This window comes from Plecotus auritus (assembly GCF_963455305.1).
Source record: "Plecotus auritus genome assembly, chromosome: 2".
Taxonomy (NCBI): Eukaryota; Metazoa; Chordata; class Mammalia; order Chiroptera; family Vespertilionidae; genus Plecotus; species Plecotus auritus.
Window position 1 is genome coordinate 26,052,434 of NC_137771.1, and position 21,472 is coordinate 26,073,905.

A 21,472-nucleotide genomic window follows, 5' to 3' on the forward strand; every position below is an offset into this window, starting at 1 on the left:
GTTAATCCTCACCCAAGGATACGGTTTCCATTGATTTTTAGCAAGAGTGGAAGGGAGGGGGAGAGACAGAGAGAAACATTGATATGAAAGCGACACATCGATTGGTTGCCTCCGGCACACACCAACCAGGGCTGGGCATTGAGCTTGCAACCGAGGTACATGCACTTGACTGGAATCGAACCCAAGACCCTCCATCCAGTCTGCAAACCGATGCTCTAACCACTGAGAAAAACCGGCTAGGGCAGCGCACATTTCTTATATGGTGTCCTGCTTAATTCATCTCCGTCCTAGCTTGGATTTAATACATCAATTATGCCAGGCCCTGGATATTCCCCATCATGAAATCTGTTGGTATGAAACACCACAACCAAAAAACCATTTTCACCTGAGCCTAGATCTCCTATCCTAAGTAGAAACAGCCCAGGAGAGATGTCTGGACACAAGATAGGAAATTCCTGCATCAGGATAGAACTTGAAGTCCTGAAACCTAGGCATGTTAACTATGTGAGGCAGCGAAGGAAAGAAAATGGATGATAAAATGACAGAGTGGGACAACCCAATGTTCTATCACCCCACCCTCTCATATTTTAGGCAAATAAAAAAACTGATTTTGGTGTAAATACATTTATTGATACCCATTTTATATAGTTCAATGAAATAATCTATAAATATAAAAGCACTTTTCTTTTGGATATCACCATGGTCCATGTAAATACTCAGCAGTCAGAGTCATCTGCAGGAAGCACTCCAAGTTGCACTGTTAGGTTTACAGACCTGAATATACACATTTCATTCAACAGTGGCACTTATGTACTCAAGTGGTCCAGTGGCTTTGGAATAAATGACTACTGGGCATGTGAAGTACAAATAATGTGTAAGTTTAAATCAACAGAAAGGGTATCAACCAACAACAAAAAGAAAAAATTATGAATTAATATGCTAAGCGAAGGAAGTACCACAGGTGACACTTGGTGTCAGAATACTGAAGACGAAGAGTGTTGAACAACACATGTGCTCTCCAACTCCCAGGGGACCAGTGCCTTAGGGTCATTCATGGTCAACAAAACATCAGTACTTAAAGGATCTAGATAGCATAGAATAAAAGGTATGTAGCTGCTGGTATCGAGTTTAAAGAAAAATGAGTTAAATATTTCAATGACATAATGAGTTCCTCCCCTAGAAGGAGATTGTGGGGAAAACAATTTTTTTAAAATTCCCTTTGTTACACTGATCATGATCATTTATCATATGTAGGAGAAAAGAACTCAGATATCTGGTACCCAAACACGGTTGCAAAAATTTTCTTCTGTTTTAAAATTTTTTCCTCAGTGCTTCCACTGCTGAACCTTGCCCTTGATCTGATGCAACATAAAATTTTCTCGTTTCTTCAGTAACAAATACAGGAATGTCCTTTGCTGCGGTCAGACCACAAGTCTTCTGAGTTAGCAGGCAAATGCATTTAAAAGGTCTTAGGTATGCAATGTCCAAAATTGAAATCTGAGAGGCAGTGTTAGAACTTAAGCAAGGCAGCATTTTTAGACTACTCAACTGAAAAACTAAGTGGAGCATATAAAAACTCAGTTCTATTATTTTCAACTGGTAAACGGTGGCAACATTCCATGGAAAGGATGGGTAAGCGGTGTTACCTCCAGGTCCGAAATATCCCAACTACTTAAAGTAGAACCCCAAAAAAGAGAAACACACACTTGACTTCTGTGGTCTCTAGAATTCTTTGTCATTTTTGAAAAAGCAGAAATAGTAGATTCGGTTGTAGACCACTGGTTGAAGGGGTTTTCATCCAAATGAGAAACTCTACCCCTCGTCTCTAGTGGGACAGGCACCAGATTCCCACAAGTGGCAACTCCCATGTCCTGCAGCACGTGGCATCTGACCCTGGAGTGAAGAGTAAGCTGGCACGGAGCCCCAACCACTAGAATTCAGGCTAGATGGCATTTCGAGGCGTGCCATTGTGTGCCAATGCTTTCAGACTGGGGACACTGGTCTGGTGTCCACAGCCCCTGTGAGAAGTCACACCCACCTCAAAAACCTCATGAATAGCTTTTCGGAAACAATGGAAGTTGTAGTCTATTAAACCTGCAAGGAGAAAAAAGAAGATCAGTCCTCCTGAATGTCAACTGTGAAATTATCTACTAAGAAACATTTGGTGACAGGAAAAAAAAATTGTTATTTATTAAAAAAAGACATATATCCAGCTGAGGAATTCCCTACACTGAAAATAAATAAAGCATATGCCCAAATTGTTAACACTGGTTACCTCTGGGGCCTGGGAGTAAACAGGTAAAAAAAAATAAAGGAATTAGGAAGGTAAATTTACAATAAAATATAAAATGAAAATAAAATACTTTTTAATTACCAAACTTTTCCTTTTACACATCTTTGGAGCAGCTAATGAAGAGTGAAGGAAACAGCTAGAATAATTATTGGCAAACTGTTCAGTAGAGCCCTGGGGTTTGGGAGGTACCAGAGGCCCCCCAGCAGAGCCTCAGGCAGCCTGTACCCCACCTCAGGCAAGGCAGCTCCTTCTTCATGTTTCATGAACTGGCTTACAAATAAGATTTTGATCAACCAAACAGTTCTATTTTATGACAGAAATGGCTAGCTGCCCACTAAATATCCGTTTTCCTTTTTTTACCTCAGAAACAGAACCCCAATTTTGTACAAGCACACTGATGTTCAGCTGAAACACTGCACTCCGCAGACCTCCCTGCAGTTATGTATGGCCACATGACCAATTCTGGCCACTGAGATAAGTGTAAGTGTATGGGACTTCCGTGAAGTCTCCTTTAAAAAAGGAAGAGGCTGTATTCTTTCCTCACCCGTTCCTCCTTAATGACTAGAATATGGATAAAATGGCCAAAGCTCCTGGAGCCATTCCAAACCATGAAGTGACCTTGAGAATAGAAGCCAGTGCTAAGGCGGCAGAGCAGAAAGAAAAGAAATGATGCCCTCAAGGACACTGGAACATAAAGATGACACACAACAAACAAACCAAAACAATCTGGTGTCAAAGTGACTACAAACGTGAAAGAAGTCCAAAGGAGGGAAAGCAAAGTGCAGGGCAAAAGCAGCCAATGAAACTTCAGAGATGAAGCAGCACTTTGGGGAAACCAGTAAGATTTCATCAGGCAGGAAAGAGGAGCAAAATTGTAAGACTACAGCAGGAAACTAGCAATGAGAACACAGCACAGGTGAAAGATGGGAAAGAAACTAGTCTGACTGGAGCGAGGAGCACAGAATTCTTGGTAGAAAGTACTGAGAATCAAGTCTAAATAAGTAGGTTAGAGCCAAATTAGGAAGGTCCTTCAGATGCAGAAAAAAACTATAAAAGTTTTGATAAGTTCAACTACATTAAAATTTACTTCTATGCAAATGGTAAAATAAAATTAACAGTTGTGAAATGTTGAACACTGGTCTGATATTTGATATTATGAAATCATTATTAATTAGTTTACATGTATTAACGGTAATACTGTTACGTTTGAAAAAGAAAACTACCTCTGAGAGATATCTGCTGAAATCTATACAAAGTGATTTGATGTCAGGTATCTGCTTCAAATAATCTAGTAGAGAAAGAAGTATAGAGATGAAATAAGATTGGCTTTAATTTTGATACTATTGAATCTGGGTGACAGATTAAAAAGGGTTCATTACATGATTTTCTTTACTTTTTTAAATATGTTTGACAGTTTTCACACAAAAAAGAGTAAAAAAACATTTCATTGGGAAAAGGACATACAGAAAACAAGAGTGACCCTATGTTGATGATTACTGAAGCAAGGAGATGGGTACATGAAGAGTCATTGTGCTGGTCTACTTTTGTGTATATCTGAAAATTTCCATAACCAAGAGTTTTAAAAAAATTTAAACAGAATGGAGAAAAATAAAAAAATCCTAAGAAGTACAAAAAGATCAGTACAAAAAAGCAAAGGAATGAGAAGAGGTAAATCACCAAAGAAGAAACCTGATCAGGCATAAAAAGGTAATTAATTGCTTGCACTAACTAGTAAAAGAAGTAAAAATTAGAGCCAAATGAGATGTTATTTCACACCTACCAGACTGCTAGTGATTAAACAGTTCAACAACATCAAGTATTACCAAGGACATAAAGTGACAAGAACTACCAGACAATGCTAACAGGGGTGAAAATGGTAAAACCACTTTGGAGGGCAACGTCTTATAAAGATGATGTTCTGGCCCGGCCATCATGGCTCAGTGGCCGAGTGATCCAGGAGGTCACAGTTGGATTCCCTGTCAGTGCACATGCCTAGGTTGCAGGCTCGATCCCTGGTAGGGGGCATGCAGGAGGCAGCCCATCAATGATGTTTCTCATTATTGATGTTTCTCTCTATCCGTCTCCCTTCCTCTAAAATCAATAAAAATAGAGGGGAAAAAAACAAGATGGCAGCATAGTAAACACCTGAACTTACTGCCGCACACAACTACTTCAAAACTACAACTAAAAGACAAAACGGACATTATCCAGAACCACAGGAAGGCTGGCTAAGTGGAAATTCTACAACTAGAAGGGAAGAGAAAAGCACACTGAGACTCAGAGGAGCTGCGGAAGTAAAGTCCAGAGGTACAGAGGCACACGCACGGAGAGGGCTGGCAACTGAGTACGCGGCTGTCTTTTTCAATCCGCAGGGAGACACAAGCTCCCGACTGCTCTGAACTCCAGTTCCGGGCGAGATTCTAGGGACCCAGACTCATTTGGGGAGAAACTGGACTGTCTGGCAGCGGGCGGAACTCAAGGGCAGCTTTCTCTCAGAGGTGCTTGAGGCGATTACCAAGGGACACTGAGACCCAGGGGCCTCTTAGGGCAGGGCTCAGGGTCAGCCATTACTGTTTGCTCTGCCCTGAGACTCCGCCCCAGCCAAGCTGTGTGCAGAGGCTTTTGCATATGAATGGCCTGGTCCTTTGAAATCTAAACTTATCTAACAAACTGCAGCTGAGTCAGAAAGACCCAGAACATCCAAAAGAAGGCCCAAGGCCCCACAGCAGCTTGCACTGCTTCACAGCTGGGCCTCCAAAACCCAAACAAAGAAGAGGAATCTGCAGATCTCTCTGTAGCTCCTGCTGGGTGGCCTCAGGCAGAGGCTAAATTAGCACCTCCTTGGAGATCCAAGAGCCAGTGTACCCAGGGGTCATAGTAGGACCATCCAGATTTCAACTACTCAGATCCATAAGGGACACACACTCAGGGGGCAGACTCAGTGAACACCAAAGCCCCACTGAAGCAAGTCTTGCCCCATAAGAATGTCTCCAGCACAGAAGTTCTCCCATCCTCCACACAGCTGATCCTCACAACCAATTGGCCTGGAGGTCAATTCCTCCCAGTCATACCAACAACAATCAAGGCTTAACTACAACAAGACTGTGCACACAACCCAGAAAGTGGTGCACCAAGAGTGTCCACCTCAGGTAACTGGGGAGGCTGAGCCACAGGTAACTGGGGAAGCTGAGCCATTGGGCCCTATAGGACACCTAGCACACAAAGCCACTCTGTCAACTCAGGAAAGCAGCCAAAATGCAGCGACAAAGAAACAGGTCACAAATGAAAGAAATGGAGGAAAGCAAACTACTGGACATAGAGTTCAAAGCCACATTTATAAGGTTACTCAAGAATCTTCTAAAAACCTCTGAGGAACTTAGTGAGACCTTTAAGGATCTTAATGAGAATGCCAAAAAAATGGAAAAGGACCAGTCAGAAATTAAGCATACACTGTCTGAATAAAGAATATACAGAAATTCAACTGTAGATCAACGTACCCCAAAAATCAAACCAAAGATCTGAAATATGAGGAAACAAAAAACATCCAACCGGAAAAACAAAAAGAAAAAAGAATCCAAAAATATGAAGATAGTGTAAGGAGCCTCTGGGACAACTTCAAGCGTACCAACATCAGAATTATTGGGGTGCCAGAAGAAGAGAGAGAGTAAAATATTGAAAACCTATTAGAAGAAATAATGACAGAAAACTTTTCCTACCTGGTGAAAGAAATAGACTTATAAGTCCAGGAAGCGCACAGAACCCCAAACAAGAGGAATCCAAAGAGGACCACACCAAGACACATCATAATTAAAATGCCAAGGGCAAAAGACAAAGAGAGAATCTTGAAAGCAGCAAGAGAAAAACAGTTAGTTACGTACAAGGGAGTACCCATACGACTATCAGCTGATTTCTCAACAGAAACTATGCAGGCCAGAAGGGAGTGGCAAGAAATATTCAAAGTGATGAACAGCAAGAACCTACAACCAAGATTACTCTACCCAGCAAAGCTATCATTCAGAGTTGAAGGGCAGATAAAGAGCTTCACAGACAAGAAAAAGCTAAAGGAGTTCATCACCACCAAACCAGGATTATATGAAATGCTGAAGGGTATTCTTTAAGAAAAGGAAGAAGAAGAAAAAGGTAAAGACAAAAACTATGAACAACAAAATGACAACAAATACATACCTACCAACAAGTGAATCTAAAAATCAAGTGAATGGAAAATCTGATGAACAGAATGGACTGATTAATATAATAGAATCAGGGACATAGAAAGGGAGTGGACTGACAATTCTCAGGGGAAAGGGGTGTGAGGGGTACAGGAAGAGATTGGACAAAAATCTTACACCTATGGATAAAGACAGTGGCGGGGTTAACAGTGGCGGAGCATGGGGTGGGGTGGGGAATCAGGTGGAGGGGAGCTAGAGGGGGGAAAAAAAGAGGAACACCTGTAATAATCTGAACAATAAAGATTTATTTTTTTTAATATATTTTTTTAAAATATATTTTATTGATATTTCACAGAGAGGAAGGGAGAGGAATAGAGAGCCAGAAACATCGATGAGAGAGAAACATCGATCAGCTGCCTCCTGCACACCTCCCACTGAGGATGTGCCCGCAACCAAGGTACATGCCCTTGACCGGAATCAAACCCGGACCCTTCAGTCCGCAGGCCGACGCTCTATCCACTGAGCCAAACCGGTTTCGGCAAGATTTATTTTTTTAAAAAATTCTTGCAGCACACCAGTTAAAAATCACAGGTCTAACACTGCAGTATTATTTTTTCATTTTCAAGAACCTAAGAAATTATTACAAGAGAACTTAACATAAAAACAGCATTTTAAAAATGTCATTACCTTTTCGTTCAAAACTTTCTTCCCTAAGAATGCAAACCAGTGCCAAAAATTTAGTCACTTCCTTTAAATAAAGGACAGTTGTATTATTCAGCTTGATAATTGCCATAGATTCTTTGTCATAAGCACTTCCACTGCCATCTTCCTTTAACCTGTTTTAAAAGAAAGTATTGTTCATTACAGGGTTCCCAATGAAGTATTTTGTCACGTTTCATTCGCACAATGACATGTCTTTCCACCCAGTTTCCCAAATGTGTTGAGAAAGAAGAATACTGGCTTAAAAATATTGGCACAGAAGTTCTCGTTTAGGTGTATAGGGTTCCCAGACCGTGATGCAGCATCCCATGTGTTCACACCTTCATCTTGTTTACCTAAAATGGCATGGAATACAGCAGTTTAGGGGAATTTTCCCTCATGCTAATCTGTACTGACACAGTCTGCAAATAAAGGACCAAAATATGAAAACTGCCATTAGTGAAAAAAGAATAAGGGAAAAAAAACTAAAATAGTCTAGGAAAGATAGTGTGGAATCCTGATGCCTATAAAGTGAGTCTTACAGGTTCTGAAAGCTTTCATTTATTAAACTAGAATTGACATTCTAGAATTGTTATATGAAGTCCCCCTTCGAAAAATGTAAATTAATAGACAAGAAAGCAAATTAAACTATAAAAAAGCACATCAAAATGCATGCACAGAATGTTACTAATAATGAGATAAAAATTTGGTTTATAAAGTTTAGATTTGTTTTAAAGAAAAAACAAATGTTCTATTCTTTTTTTTTACTGATTTTTTAGAAAGGAAGAGAGTAGGAGAGAGGGAAAGAGAAACATCGATGTGATAGCAAAACATCAATCTGCTGTCTCCTGCATGCCCCATACCAGGGAATAAGTCCACAACCGGGCATGTGCCCTGACCAAGAATCAAACTGGCAACCTTTTGGTGCACGGGACAATACCCAACCAACTGAGGCCCATCAACCAGGGTTATTCATCAATTTTTTAAAATTAGAAATGGAAACATGAAACTTTACTGAATAATATAAACAGACATCTCATTTCATGATGGAAAGAATCAAAACAAAGGAGAGCATGTAATCACAAAAGTGAAAAACAGAAATGGAAGACAAGAATAGACAAGCACAAGTGAGACAAATGCATTTTCCTATTCAGAGGCAGTTGGAGAAAGACACTGACAAATTAGGCAGAAAGACCAAGGTCAAGGGTAGGAACAGAGAAATGAAAGAGGAGTTTAGATGGAGCAGAGATCAACAGATAAAGGACACAGGTATCAGAAAGCAAAGGCAATGTTATAGCATCAGAAAGTGGGTTGGAGTGCTGGTGTTAACATATTAGGGCAGCGATTTTCAAACTTTTTCATTTCATGTCACACAGAAACTAATTACTAAAATTCTGCAGTACACCAAAAAATGTATTATATTTTTTTACGATCTGACAATAAAAAAAAAAAAAAGGTGTAATTTTGATTCATTCACACCGGATAGCTGTTGTTGTGCTGGCTGTTATCGTGGTTGTTTTCTTTTCACTTGACAATCGGAGGGAAAAGAGGTGAGTGCCCCTGACTAAACCATCAGGTATTACACATTCTAAAATTTTTGCAGCCTGGCCAGCGTAGTTCAATGGCTGAGGGTCGACCTATGAACCAGGAGATCACAGTTCGATTTCCAGTCAGGGCACATGCCTAGGTTGCAGGCTTAATCCCCAGTAGGGGCCATGCAGTAGGCAGCTGATCAATGATTCTCTCATCATTGATGTTTCTATCTCTTTCTCCCTCTCCGTTCCTCTCTGAAATCAATAAAAATATATTTTTAAAATAAAAATTCTTGCAGCCGATGGTCAAGTGAAAATCACTGTATTAGGGAATCAGGGCTATCAGAGGCAACAGAGGTTTTTGGCTTTTAAAATACCAGTAATTCACCAGTTTTCACTCATCCCTCTGGGATAATGTACAAAATCACACCTTTACTGGCTTTTATAAATTTCTGTATAGTTTGGTGAATTTACATAAAGGAAGAGTTTATAATTTAGAGATTTACTTTTAGAGAAACTCAGATATATAGATCAAATTTTTGTATGTCTAAATCCTTCTGACATTCAAAATTCCAACTTCCTTAAGGATCCCTCATTCCACAAAGCCTAAGGTTAAATTAGGAACAGTACTCACTCTGTTACTCAAAATGTTATAAATAGCCGAAACCGGTTTGGCTCAGTGGATAGAGCGTCGGCCTGCGGACTGAGGGGTCCCAGGTTCGATTCCGGTCAAGGGCACGTACCTTGGTTGCGGGCACATCCCCAGTGGGAGGTGTGCAGGAGGCAGCTGATCGATGTCTCTCTCATCGATGTTTCTGACTCTCTGTCCCTCTCCCTTCCTCTCTGTGAAATATCAATAAAATATAAAAAAAAAAAAAAAAAAAAAAAAAAATGTTATAAATAAATTAATCTAGTTTTTTGTTTTTGTTTTTGTTTTATCTAGCTAAGTTCCCCAAATGAGAAGACGCAGTGCAAAACCCCTCAGATAATGGCAGGAGAAAGTCTGGCCCTAGTCACACTTTTTCAACCATTCTTGTTCATTCTCTCTGAAGAAGTAAAATCCAGCAGCCCACCTATGGAGAAATCATGCTCCAAGTTGCAGCACTATGGTCAGAAAGAGTCCACTTCAGATAATACTTGCTGGAGGTCTCAGAAATTAATCCCCCTGAAAATCAAACTAGTAGCTTTCCACCGGAGATCTTACAAAAATATGTACATAACTTACCCATATATACAAGACACATCAATTACAACATCAATCATGTCACAGCAAAGTTCATAAGATTGCATATCCACAGGAGAACTGTCTGTTGCAATGTAGATTTTGCTGACAACATCAAAGAGAAAAGCTTTTTCAATACCTGAATTCTTGGAAAAACAAAATGAAGAAAGTGTTCAGTTTTTTTTTAAGAATTACAATTTGCAACTTATCAAAGATCTTGCATTACTGATGAAATCCAAGGACATTTTTAATGATACAACTCAATTCCAAAATAACCAAATAGTACTAGGGAAAGTGGCACTTTTGTTATCCAAAGAATAAAAGTGAACTTATATCTCTGCTGACTTACTGACCTCATTGCATCGGTCAGTCAAGTTTGTTTTTTCTCTCTCCTTTTCACTTGAATGAATTATTTTCTAAGACATCATAAATAAAATTAACAAAACAAAGAAATCCTCCAAAAATCAAACCATGCTACATTTTCAATAACCCTTTCTTGTTACAATAATCAGTCTCTGATCTGAACGACCCTGCCACCAGAAAGGCTTTACATGACCATTAGCAAAACATAAAATATTAGTAATATCAGATGTAAACATCTAGCATAACCCAAAAGCCCAAAAGAACTTGAGATCACTACACATTGAGTCCTTCAAAGTAATGTTTAGAAAATATAACGAAAAATACTAAATTTATTGGAGGGATATCCTTTTTTTTATTTTACTTACTAAATTGATTGGGGTGACATTAGTCAACATGAACATATAGGTTTCATGAGTGGATGTCTATGTTACAAGATCTGTATATTGTACCATGTGCCCACCACCCAAAGTCAAATTTTCTCTTGTCACCTCATATTAAGACCCCCTTCTATCTCCATCCTCTTTAAGCTGAATCCTCAAAATACATGAATGTAAAATGATACTAAGGTTAGCAAGAAAACAAAAAGATCAATTTTTCAATGCAACCTCCATTAAAGCAGAGAAATAAACTAAGCCAACTTCCCAAAACCGAGTCTTTTCCAGTTACTTGTTTCAGGAAACAGACATCATGAAGATATTTTTTAATTTAAAAAGCATGAGGAAATTTTTCATCAATTCATTTTAAGATAAAAAGGGTAAGTTCTAAGGAAAGAATTCAGAAAACTCAAGCCATTTTTAATGTTTTTATTTATGTTATCTGTTAAGTGAGTCGTTAGTCTTTCAACTCGATTCAAGCCATTTTTTGGAGAATTTGATAATACAAATATGTTCAATGAAAATGAAATCAAAACTATAGTGAATTAAATAGCTCACTTACTGATATAAAAATATTTAATAGGTTTTCCAAGGTCGGCAGTTGTGGAATGAGTTTCTGTACCACCTTACTAAAGGCTTCAAATATTGAATGGTCATAGATACTAGTCAAATAAAAGCTGAAAAACAATACAGTTTGATTAATTTGAAAAATCTCAAGTTTGGTAACAATGATCATAATACACAAAATTTTAAGTTTCTTAACATTTTATTTCAGTAAATTCAAATAAAAGCTTTTTATCTTGTCCACCATTCCCATAGTTCAAGATGACAAATGCAGTGTCCCCACCTGCATCCATCCCTTTTATTGCATTTATACAAAAGGCATTTGAGGTACTACCCAGGAAAGCATTTTAAGATGCAGAAAGTTGAATATTCACCTAAGCCCTTGCAATTTGATCCAAAAAGCTTAGTTTCTTAAGTTCATAATTGACAAAAGTCAAGAGAAAGCTTAGAGATAGGTGACATTTAGCAAAACCTATATAATAAAAGCCTAGGTGGTGTCACAAGACGTCATCACAAGATGGCTGCCACAAGATGGTCACCACAAGATGCCAGCAGGGGAGGGCAGTTGGGGGCAAACAGGCCAGTAGGGGAGGGCAGTTGTGGGCCATCAGGCCGGGAGGGGAGGGCAGTTGGGGGGGACCAGGCTGATAGGGAGGGCAGTTGGGGGTGACCAGGTCAGCAGGGGAGGGCAGTAAGGTGCGACCAGGCCGGCCGGGGAGGGCAGTTGGGGGCAACCAGGCTTGCTGAGGAGGCCAGTTGGGGGTGAGATCAGATCAGCAGGGGAGCGCCGTTGGGGGCCATTAGGCCAGCAGGGGAGGGTAGTTGGGGGTGATCGGGCCTGCAGGGGAGCAGTTAGGCATCAATCAGGCCGGCAGGGAGCAGTTAGGAGCCAGCAGTCCCAGATTGTGAGGGATGTCCTATGGGATCGGGCCTAAACCGGCAGTCAGATATCCCCCAAGGGGTCCCAGATTGGAGAGGGTGCAGGCTGGGCTGAGGGACACACCCACATGCACGAATTTCGTGCACCAGGCCTCTAGTAAGTATATAATTCAGGACTCTACCAAAATGTCACCTCCTCAGAAAGTTCTTTCCTGATCCCCCTACCTAAAATAGTACCTCTGTACCATTGCTTTCCCTAATTTTTCTTCAAGGCACTGACAAGAACTTAAAATTACACTATACATTTATTTATAAGTGCTTTTGAGCTGTCTCATTCATCAGAATATAAGCTCCATAAGGACAGAGATTTTGTCAGTCTTCTTTGTAGCGGCAAGCCCACTGCCCTAAACAGTGCTCATGGATATCTGAATAAATAAATGGATACAACTGATGCTTAGAATGTATGTAAGTAACATATTAGGAAGGATGGCAGCTGAGGCCTCAGAGAGAATGGAAGCCTAAAAGGATGTACAGTGGAGAAGTAACATCTATAAATTTAGTGAAACACATATTTGAGAGTGAGAGATAGATGCCTTTAACAATTTAAACAGTGTGGACAATCCTACCTGTTTTTTCACTCAGGAGTATAATCTTCATTATAGAGTTGTATCCATGACACATTTATAAGTACATACTGCAAAGCCAGAAACACAGAACTGTGTGTATCATACTTTACAGGTAATTTAAAGATACTTTCAAGGAGCTGACCTAAGAGCTTAACAAGATGGGGCTCTACTCTTGACGTGAGAGCAATGGAATAGGTGAGGCCAAGATGACCCCCCAAAGGCACTGAAGACACAGGAATATTTGTGTTTCCTTTAGTCAAAAAGATTAGCAATGTGAGAAGGTCCTGCAGGGGCAGTGAGGCTTGGAGGTGGACAAGCACAGGGAGAACAGGGCATTTTAGGACGCCAAGTTTCTGGAAACCAGAAATCAAATGGTGCCTCATCCACAGGCCTGCAAGTAATTATTAAAAGCTTGATGCAGAATTGTGAGGTTAACAAAGCCTAGAGCCCTATAAAGCACTGGGGAAAGGGATAGTATGTACCACTGGGATGGGGTGCCCTGTAAAAGGACACAGCCATGGTATAGAGGATTAGGATTCCTATGGGCATTGGGGAACACAAAACAATCATGGCTTAAAATCCACTATTAATAGTGGATTCCCAAAAAATGATTGGGGAGACGCTGTCACTTTCTCTTACAAATATTGTTGATTTTTTAAATACATAAATTACTTATAAGTATTTAAAATTTTTAATCTAGGTAAACTAGAGCCCAATGAGACTTTTCTATAAGATTTCCTAGAAGAACAACTGAAAGACCCTGGAGTCTGAGGCCCTCGTGAGTATTTCAGGATGGGGGTGGCTTGAGCCCATAAGGAAGTCACTGTAACAGACCAAGGATAAGGAAATAGCGACACTTCAATCTCTCCCCTGCTTCCCGTTTAAGCTGTTTATAACAGCAGCTGTTTATATCATCGAGAGGACATTTTATTGGGAACTTTTTTTTACTCATTTCTACCTATAGCACAAAAAATGTTAATAATTTCTTAATGGTCTTTAATTATGAATCAGCAGTTCTTCAAACTTAATTGCAGCCCTAAGCAGATTTATAGGATAAACCCACCTAATCCAAACTTTAGTTTCATAAAAGCATACAGTGTTTTAAAAAATATGAGCAAGGTACATTAGAGTCCACACTTGAATGTATAAAAGGCTCTTCTACTAAGAAAAATGCTGTAAAAACTCAAGCTACAGAGATCTATAGCAAATGTGACAGAGTCCTTGAACTGCGGTAATAAGAAAAAAAAAAAGATGAAACCAAGAGAAGGGAGTCCCAAAACAGTTTTATGCCATGAGGAAAAAGCCTGACTCCAGTCTCTTGGGATGAATCTGTAAAAGCACCAACAGAAACACTTCACATGACTTCAACCTCCAGGAAAATGCAAAAAAAAACGTGGTTAAGTAACTTCTCAATAACATCAGGTTCCCAAAACTGCTTGAATTCAACAAAGAAAAGGTCAAAAACATTATAGAATTGGGGAGGATATACTGGTAACAGAAAGCTTTGTGTTTGTAAGGACAGAGATGGGAATACATTGACACATTTTTCAGAGCTCCCATATCAAACACACATGTTGTTGTTACCTAAGGTGGAGTTTTTCTAGCCCAGCATCTGCAAGGTCATCATTGGCCCTTTGATGAATGTCCCTCTGTGTTTCTATTTTGTGATCATCAGACAGACCATCAACTTTGTGAATAAAAACCTCAAAATTCATGTCTGGATTAACTTTGTAGGCTTTAGAAACAGTAATGTGAAGTCTTGTTAAAGCCTCCATGTAGTCATCCTGTAAGTCAGAAAAAAATAGTTGTTTTTTTTTAAAGAAATCTTATAAAAGTCAAGTAATGAGTTAAGAAAGCCTCAAAACACCTCTTTTCCCAACCACAGAAAATATATTATCCTAACCATTCATACTCAAAACTTTTACCACTCAATAGATCTTTAATCTAAGATTAAAAAATTCAATTACCAAGTAAATGTTGTCATTTTTGATACTGATAATATAAGGAAAGAAAAAAGGAAAGGGACATTTCTTCTCAATAAACTTTTTTAAAGTAATCCCAGCTCTGCCAATTATTAGATGTATGACTTTAAGCAGGTTGCTTAAAGACCGTGATCTCAGTTTACTCATCCATAAAACTGGAACTACAGCACATTCCTCAGAGTATGTAAAAGATAAATCAGGTCTGCGAAAGCACCCATTCCAGAGCCTGTCACTCAGAAAGCACTCCTAACTAATGCACTCCTATAAAAAGCAAGCTTCTTAAGGGTAGACATGTCCCATTTTCTGAGGGCCCACCACTTGCTAGCCCCTTAATAAATGCTTGTTACCCTAAACTCTATTGGGACAATTAAGGAAACTACTCACTTTAATATTTACTCAGTTCCCATATTCTTACATTATGGGCACTGATGAGATCTTTTCAGTGAGTGACGTCATTATTGCAATAGTTAATGAAGTACAGCAATATCTACAATTAACAAATAAAAGTGGAAAACTGCTCGTGAACTAGAACTCAAGGATATAAACCACATCTCCTAATCATCTGCTATTCTGGACTCTCACAACGCTATGCTTGCTCCCAAAGCACCTTCACAGCTGCATCTCTTGTACTGCTAGGGAATCTACTGGCAAAAAAAAATAAGCTGCAAGAAACACATGACAAAGAAGATAAACAACTCTGCCTTGTTTCTACATCTTTTGCCACCAGAGAAGAGAAATAAATAATTATTCCCAACTACCTGTGCATCAATGACATATATCAATGCTCCTGTTCCCCTGAAGATCATCTCATAGTCAAAAGTTGGGTCAAAAAAGTCCATTTGCCCAGGAAAATCCCATATTTGGAAATTCACAAAGGAACTATTAGAAATGTCATCTTTATAAATCTTGTTGGTACTTTCCAAAAAGAGGGTCTCGTTGGGTGACATTTTATGAAACACCACCTGTTAAAAGAAAGACAATTTTGTGACTATTCAACTTTGTATCAAAAGTTTAAAAATCTACCCTGAATTAACATAATTTAAAGAACCTGATCCCCACTTACTGGAATGCCTACATTAGGCTCTAAGATAGTCAGAAATAGAAAATGACAGAACCCTGCCCTCACTGAGTTTGCAGTCTTGTGGAAGAAATAAAACAAAGACAGTAATTATACCAAGTAGAAAGTGATATATGGGGGATACAGGAGTAATAGACAGGGAAAACACATGAGAAAAGAAAAGGTAAAGACAATTGTTAAGAATCTCAACAATCGCAATCCACACAACTCTAACACAAAACTAATTTGCCTTTCACTGTTACTTTCTAAAAGAGAAAAATGGACAGTCACTCCCAAGATTTAGTCCGTAATACGCATTAATACGAAAAGGATTAAGATTAGTTTGCTAAATACCTACCATAAATGTACCCAAATTTTGCTGTAGAGGTGAAAAGCAAGCAATCTAGTAAATTGGGAAGATCACTACTTTTCAAAAACAAATGTCTGCAAATTATCACAGAAAGGTTTATTTTGGATAGACCTTTGCAACCGAGTGGAAAGGGCAAAAGAGCAGGTATCTGGCCTTTTATGACCAGGTCACCGTGCCTCTCTGTACTTCCCTTAGGAAAAAGTGCACAGCCCTCCATTCGGTCCTGACAGACCCTAAGTGAAAGCAAATGCACTGGCAAAGGTCTGCAAATATTCTTAACCACGCAGTCAGGGGTAATCCCACCAGCAATTACACTCGCCAAGCCACAAGTACTAAAATAAGTGCAATAATAGCCCCCAATGTTACAGTAAGATATCCTTCGTATTAGTAACAAGAGCAAAACAATGGCCTTGACTCAATCGCAACTCTTTCTGACGCTGCTCCCTGGGGCTCACCTAGGAAGCCCTGCAAACTCAGGTCACCTGAAGTGAGTGGAACACACAAAAACGGGGCAGGGGAGGGAGTCCGTGAAGTTCTCCAAGTAGGAACTGGGGAGTAGGTCAGTTTCGTGAAAGGCACAGGGGCTGGTTCCCAGGAGGCGGAGGTCCCAGGCGGTGCCATGGGCACCTGCCTCCTGCTAGCCAGTTTCGCCTGCGGGGACCCACTCGGCCTCAGCAGACTTGGGCGTGGACTCACAGGTCGGGGTCCTCACGCGGGCCGCGCCTCTGGGGTTCTGCTTCTCAGAGGAAATGTGCGGTGGGACAGCCCTGCGGCCAGCCCGGCCGCCGCCCTCTTCGGGGGGCCTCTCCCGCGCGGCGGCCACCTGAGTCCCCGGGGAGGGGCGGAGGGACGCGGCGCGGCCCCACTCACCTTCTGGATGGAGGACTTGCCGCTGCGCCGGAGCCCCATGAGCAGAATCCTCGGCTTGGAGCTGTCAGCGCCCCCCGGGCCACAACCTCCGCCAGCCCCCGCCCCAACCCCGCCGCCCGCAACTGCCGCCTCCTCTTCCTCCTCCTCCACGCCGTAGCCGAAGTCCTTTGGGAACGAATCCGCCGCGCCGTAACTGCCGGCAAGGGGCGCCTCCTCCGCCCCGTACTGCAGGGACATGGTGCTAGACCGCCGACACCCGCGCCCTGACAGGCCAGGCCAGGCCAGGCCAAGCCAGGCCGCCGCCTCCCCAATACACCGCCGCCGCCGCCGCCCCCGGCAGCCGCCACCGCCGTGCGGCCCGCCCCCCCCGATCCGGGCCCTCATTGGCTCCGCTCCGAGGCCAGCCGCTCATTGGCTGCACAAGCTGCCATTCGGGAGCAGCAGGGTAGGTGGTGCCCATCACGTGCCCGGAATCACCTGACTCGGAACAGAGGAGGGGGGAGGAGGAGTCACGAGGAGGGTGGCCCCGCCGGCCGAGCCTTCTGCTCTCCGCCCCAGCCCGCACCTGGTCCTGGCCAGCCACGCACATTCTCACCGCTCTCCTGACTTCCTTGGAGCTCCAGAGGCCATCGCAACGAGAGATGCTCTTTGGGCATTTGGAAGAATTGATTGTCCTTCCGGTACAATTGTACTCGCCCAATCCAACATTTATTGATGTCTGCGAAGTCCTGGGACACAAAACTGGAACCGACCCTGACCCTGCCTGCTTCCCTCCAGTTGTTCGAAGATTAATAGTGTAAGTAGTCTCGGTACGAGATACGAGTGGGAAGGTCAAAGATAGAGACTATAATGCTCGGGAGTTGAGAGGGTGAGAAAGTCTACAAGAAGCTGTTGTCTGAGCTGGTCGTTGGAAGGATGGATTGGTTGGGAAATGCAAAGATATGGAAGAGGAGCCATTCAGATTGAGGGCAAACCTCAAACAAGGCAGTCCTGAGTGTGTATTCTAGTATAGTTCATTCTAGCAGGTAGATCATCTTTCCTCAGCAAATCACTGACAGAGGATACTGCTGCCACTTCAAACTCAACATTACTCAATTTCCCTTCCTTCCCACCTAGTCAAAATCTACTCCAGTAATTCCATCCCCCTAGAGAACATCGCATCCCCCACAGAGACCAAAGGAATATACAATGAAAGCAAATCAAGATAAATGCTATCACCAAATGTTTCGAGAAAGCTGGAGGAATTTTCACCCTTGACAGTCAGGTTTTAGAATTGGACAGTTGAGAAAAGAGGATCTTCCTTTTAAAGTGGGGGTGGTGGTGGTACTGGTCTTCCAAGTTATGAAGGGAAAGCATGTTTTGGGACTTGGTTATGTCTGAATCTAGAAGTTACAGGTAGGACACATCTTTAGAGATCTAGTCCAACCTCTCACCTAAAGAGAATCCACTATACAGCATCTGATGGACATACAGCATACACTTCAATAGTTTCAAGAAAGAGTTCTCTAACTCAAAACGGAGCCATTTCCACTTTGGTAAAACTTTAAAATTCTCTTTTTCCGCCAAAATAAAAAAATCACACTCCCTGGAGCTTGTAATTGAACACAGGAGTAGTCTTCCCTTTCATAACCGCCCTAGATTGCAGTCTTTGTTATCCACTAAATCTTTTCTCTGTTCCACATTAAACATACTCAGTTCCTTCAACCATTCCTTCAGTGATGCCCAGTAGAATATTCTATGATGACAGAATTGTTCTAATCTGTACCAGTCAATATAGTAGCCAATGTGGATTGAGCACTTGAAATGTTGCTAGTGTGACTAAGGAACTGAATTTTGAATTTTAAATACCAAATGTGGCTATGGTTACTATATTAGACAGTACAGCCTTGTATTTTCAAATGCCTTCTCTCTGTTGGTCACTCTCCTTTATATGCATTTGAGCTTTTCAACATCCATCAAATGTCTGGCACCTACATTGCAATACTGACCACAAATACAGCCTTCAGAATTACTGTTTGGCACCTAGAGCGTATTTCTATTAATGCTTTCCAGAATGGATTTTTAAAAAATATTTATAGCCCTAACCCATTTGGCTCAGTGGATAAGAGCATTGGCCTGCGGACTGAAAGGTCTCAGGTTCGATTCTGGTCAAGGGCATGTACCTTGGTTGCAGGCACATCCCCAGTAGAAGGGTGCAGGAGGCGGCTGATGGATGTTTCTCTCTGATCGATGTTTCTACCTCTCTAACCCTCTCCCTTCCTCTCTGTAAAAAAATCAATATATTTTAAAATTTTTTTAATAAAATATTTATAAAAAGCCCAGCCAGTGCCCTAACCGGTTTGGCTCAGTGGATAGAGCGTTGGCCTGCGGACTGAAGGGTCCCAGGTTCGATTCCGGTTAAGGGCATGTACCTTGGTTGCGGGCACATCCCCAGTAGGGGGTGTGCAGGAGGCAGCTGATCGATGTTTCTCTCTCATCGATGTTTCTAACTCTCTATCCCTCTCCCTTCCTCTCTGTAAAAAATCAATAAAATATATTTAAAAATATATATTTTTTAAATATATTTATAAAGTACAAGTGATCCCCACTGATAATCACTAAAACTAGTACATTGTCAGCAATGCTAGTACCTCGACTTGTATAACTGCATTTTTTAACCTAAATATAAGACTTGCTCAGCTTTCTGGTTTAGGCCCAGAGTTTGGGTATTCCAAGTTGTTAAGCATTTTCAAGCTTGTTTCAATATAAGTCTACCAATCAGCCCTTCCAACTTTGTGGCACTTAACAGATTTTGCATTACTTCCATCAGACCCATATGTAGTCCTTTATCATTTGCAAGGTACTTTTCATCCATTATATTTGATCCTTACAACAATCTTGTGAGGTAAGCAAGATATGAAATCTACATTGTATAGGTAAGTTAGCTGAAGCATAGCAGGAACTGAATGGATAGGGTGCTTTTTCTATTCCATTGAGCCTCTTCTTGTATACTATCTTCATCCAAATCCTTGATAGAAATGTTGAAGAGGACCTCCAGAGGCCAGGCTGACTCTGAGTTCTTCAATAGCACTGACTGGTACAGCAGTTTAGCAGGTCAGTTCCACCAAAAAGTGTGATTATCCAAACCAGATTGGCATTCTGTCCAAAATGATGGTACAAGACACAACCACCTGACTTACATATGTATTAATACTAGTCCCAAGAGAAAAAAGCAAATGAGGGTTAGCTGCCAGAAAAAATTTCTACTTGTCTGTATCCACAAGGGGACTATCATACCAAGTGCTTAAAGAAGCCAAGTCTCCCTCTCTTCCAAACCCCCCTGGGGCCATGTTTTATTATGATGAAGATTCTTAGCACATCCTAGCCCATATTGTAATTGCTTATATACATGTCTTACAACTAATTTCAAGTATAACACCCAGCACTCAGCCCTCTGCTGTCCATGTAGAAGGCACTCAGATTGGTAGAAGATAAACCAATTCAAGTGAATGTTCTTCCAACAGTATCTGACCGCTCCCCCATCCAAAAACAAAACTTGTGATTAGAAGAGGCACATTCCTACCAACTGCCACATTCCTACCAATATGACTGAATAAAATTCCCTTACAATTGGCTTAGTCAGTTTCTCGCAGGTACTGAGACTTTTGCTAGTTAAACCAGCTTTCAGTGTATTGTTTCATTTTCTGTGTGTTTTGAGAAAAAAAAGCTAGGTTCTCCAACAATCAGGATAAGATATATGAAATATGACTACTTCTTAATAACATCAATCAATCAGTAAGGAAAATGATCAAGAAAACAGAGGCCCTGGCTGGGAAGCTCAGTGCAGGGGTCCTCAAACTTTTTAAACAGGGGGCCAGTTCACTGTCCCTCAGACCATTGGAGAGCCGGACTATAGTTTAAAAAAAAAAAAAAACTATGAACAAATTCCTATGTGCACTGCGGGCCCGGGACGGGTCGGCTGCTAAGCAGGACAGGCAGCAGCACCCGGCCGGCCGGATAAATGTCCTCAGCCGGCCGCAGTTTGAGGACGCCTGGGTTAGAGCATCATCCCAATACACCAAGGTTGCAGGTTCGATCCCTGGTTAGGGCACATATAAGTGAGTGCATAAATAAGTGGAACAACAAATCTATATTCTCTCTCTCTCCCTTTATCCCCTCTCCCTCTCTCTTTCCGCTTTCTCTAAAATCAGGTTTGTGTTGTGTGTTTTTTTAATATATCTTTTTATTGATTTCAGAGAGGAAGAAAGAGGGGGAGAGAGAAACATCCATGAGAGAGAATCATGGATTGGCTGCCTTCTGCAAGTCCCCCACTGGGGATCGAGCCCACAACCCGGGCATGTACCCTTGACCAGAATCGAACCTGGGACCTTTCAGTTTGCAGGCCAATGCTCTATCCACAGCCAAACGAGCTAGGACTAAAATCAGTGTTTTTTTAAAGTCTGTAGGTCTTGCAAAATAAATGAAAAAGGACT

The 21,472-nt window shown here is 41.3% G+C and overlaps 1 protein-coding gene across 1 annotated transcript; it reads right to left on the bottom strand.

Annotated features, from left to right (window-relative positions):
- Positions 1–611: 611 nt before the first annotated feature.
- Positions 612–17,353, bottom strand: RRAGC (Ras related GTP binding C). The gene is made up of 7 exons (XM_080655825.1): positions 17,001–17,353; positions 15,462–15,665; positions 14,306–14,505; positions 11,215–11,329; positions 9,919–10,061; positions 7,150–7,298; positions 612–2,094 (listed from the first exon to the last, which is right to left on the bottom strand). Exons 1-7 carry the CDS (start codon positions 17,235–17,237, stop codon positions 1,943–1,945), a joined length of 1,200 nt encoding a protein of 399 aa, XP_080511951.1. The 5' UTR covers positions 17,238–17,353; the 3' UTR covers positions 612–1,942.
- Between the last annotated feature and the right edge of the window lie 4,119 nt (positions 17,354–21,472).

What these genes read in the sequence shown, in the direction of transcription:
- RRAGC (XM_080655825.1), bottom strand. Translation starts at nt 17,237, where the DNA reads ATGTCCCTGCAGTACGGGGCGGAGGAGGCGCCCCTTGCCGGCAGTTAC. An exon ending in GCAAGTCCTCCATCCAGAAG is followed by an intron (nt 15,666 to 17,000) that starts GTGAGTGGGGCC and finishes TTCTTTTAACAG; the next exon opens with GTGGTGTTTCATAAAATGTC. An exon ending in TATTAAATATTTTTATATCA is followed by an intron (nt 10,062 to 11,214) that starts GTAAGTGAGCTA and finishes TGTTTTTCCAAG; the next exon opens with AATTCAGGTATTGAAAAAGC.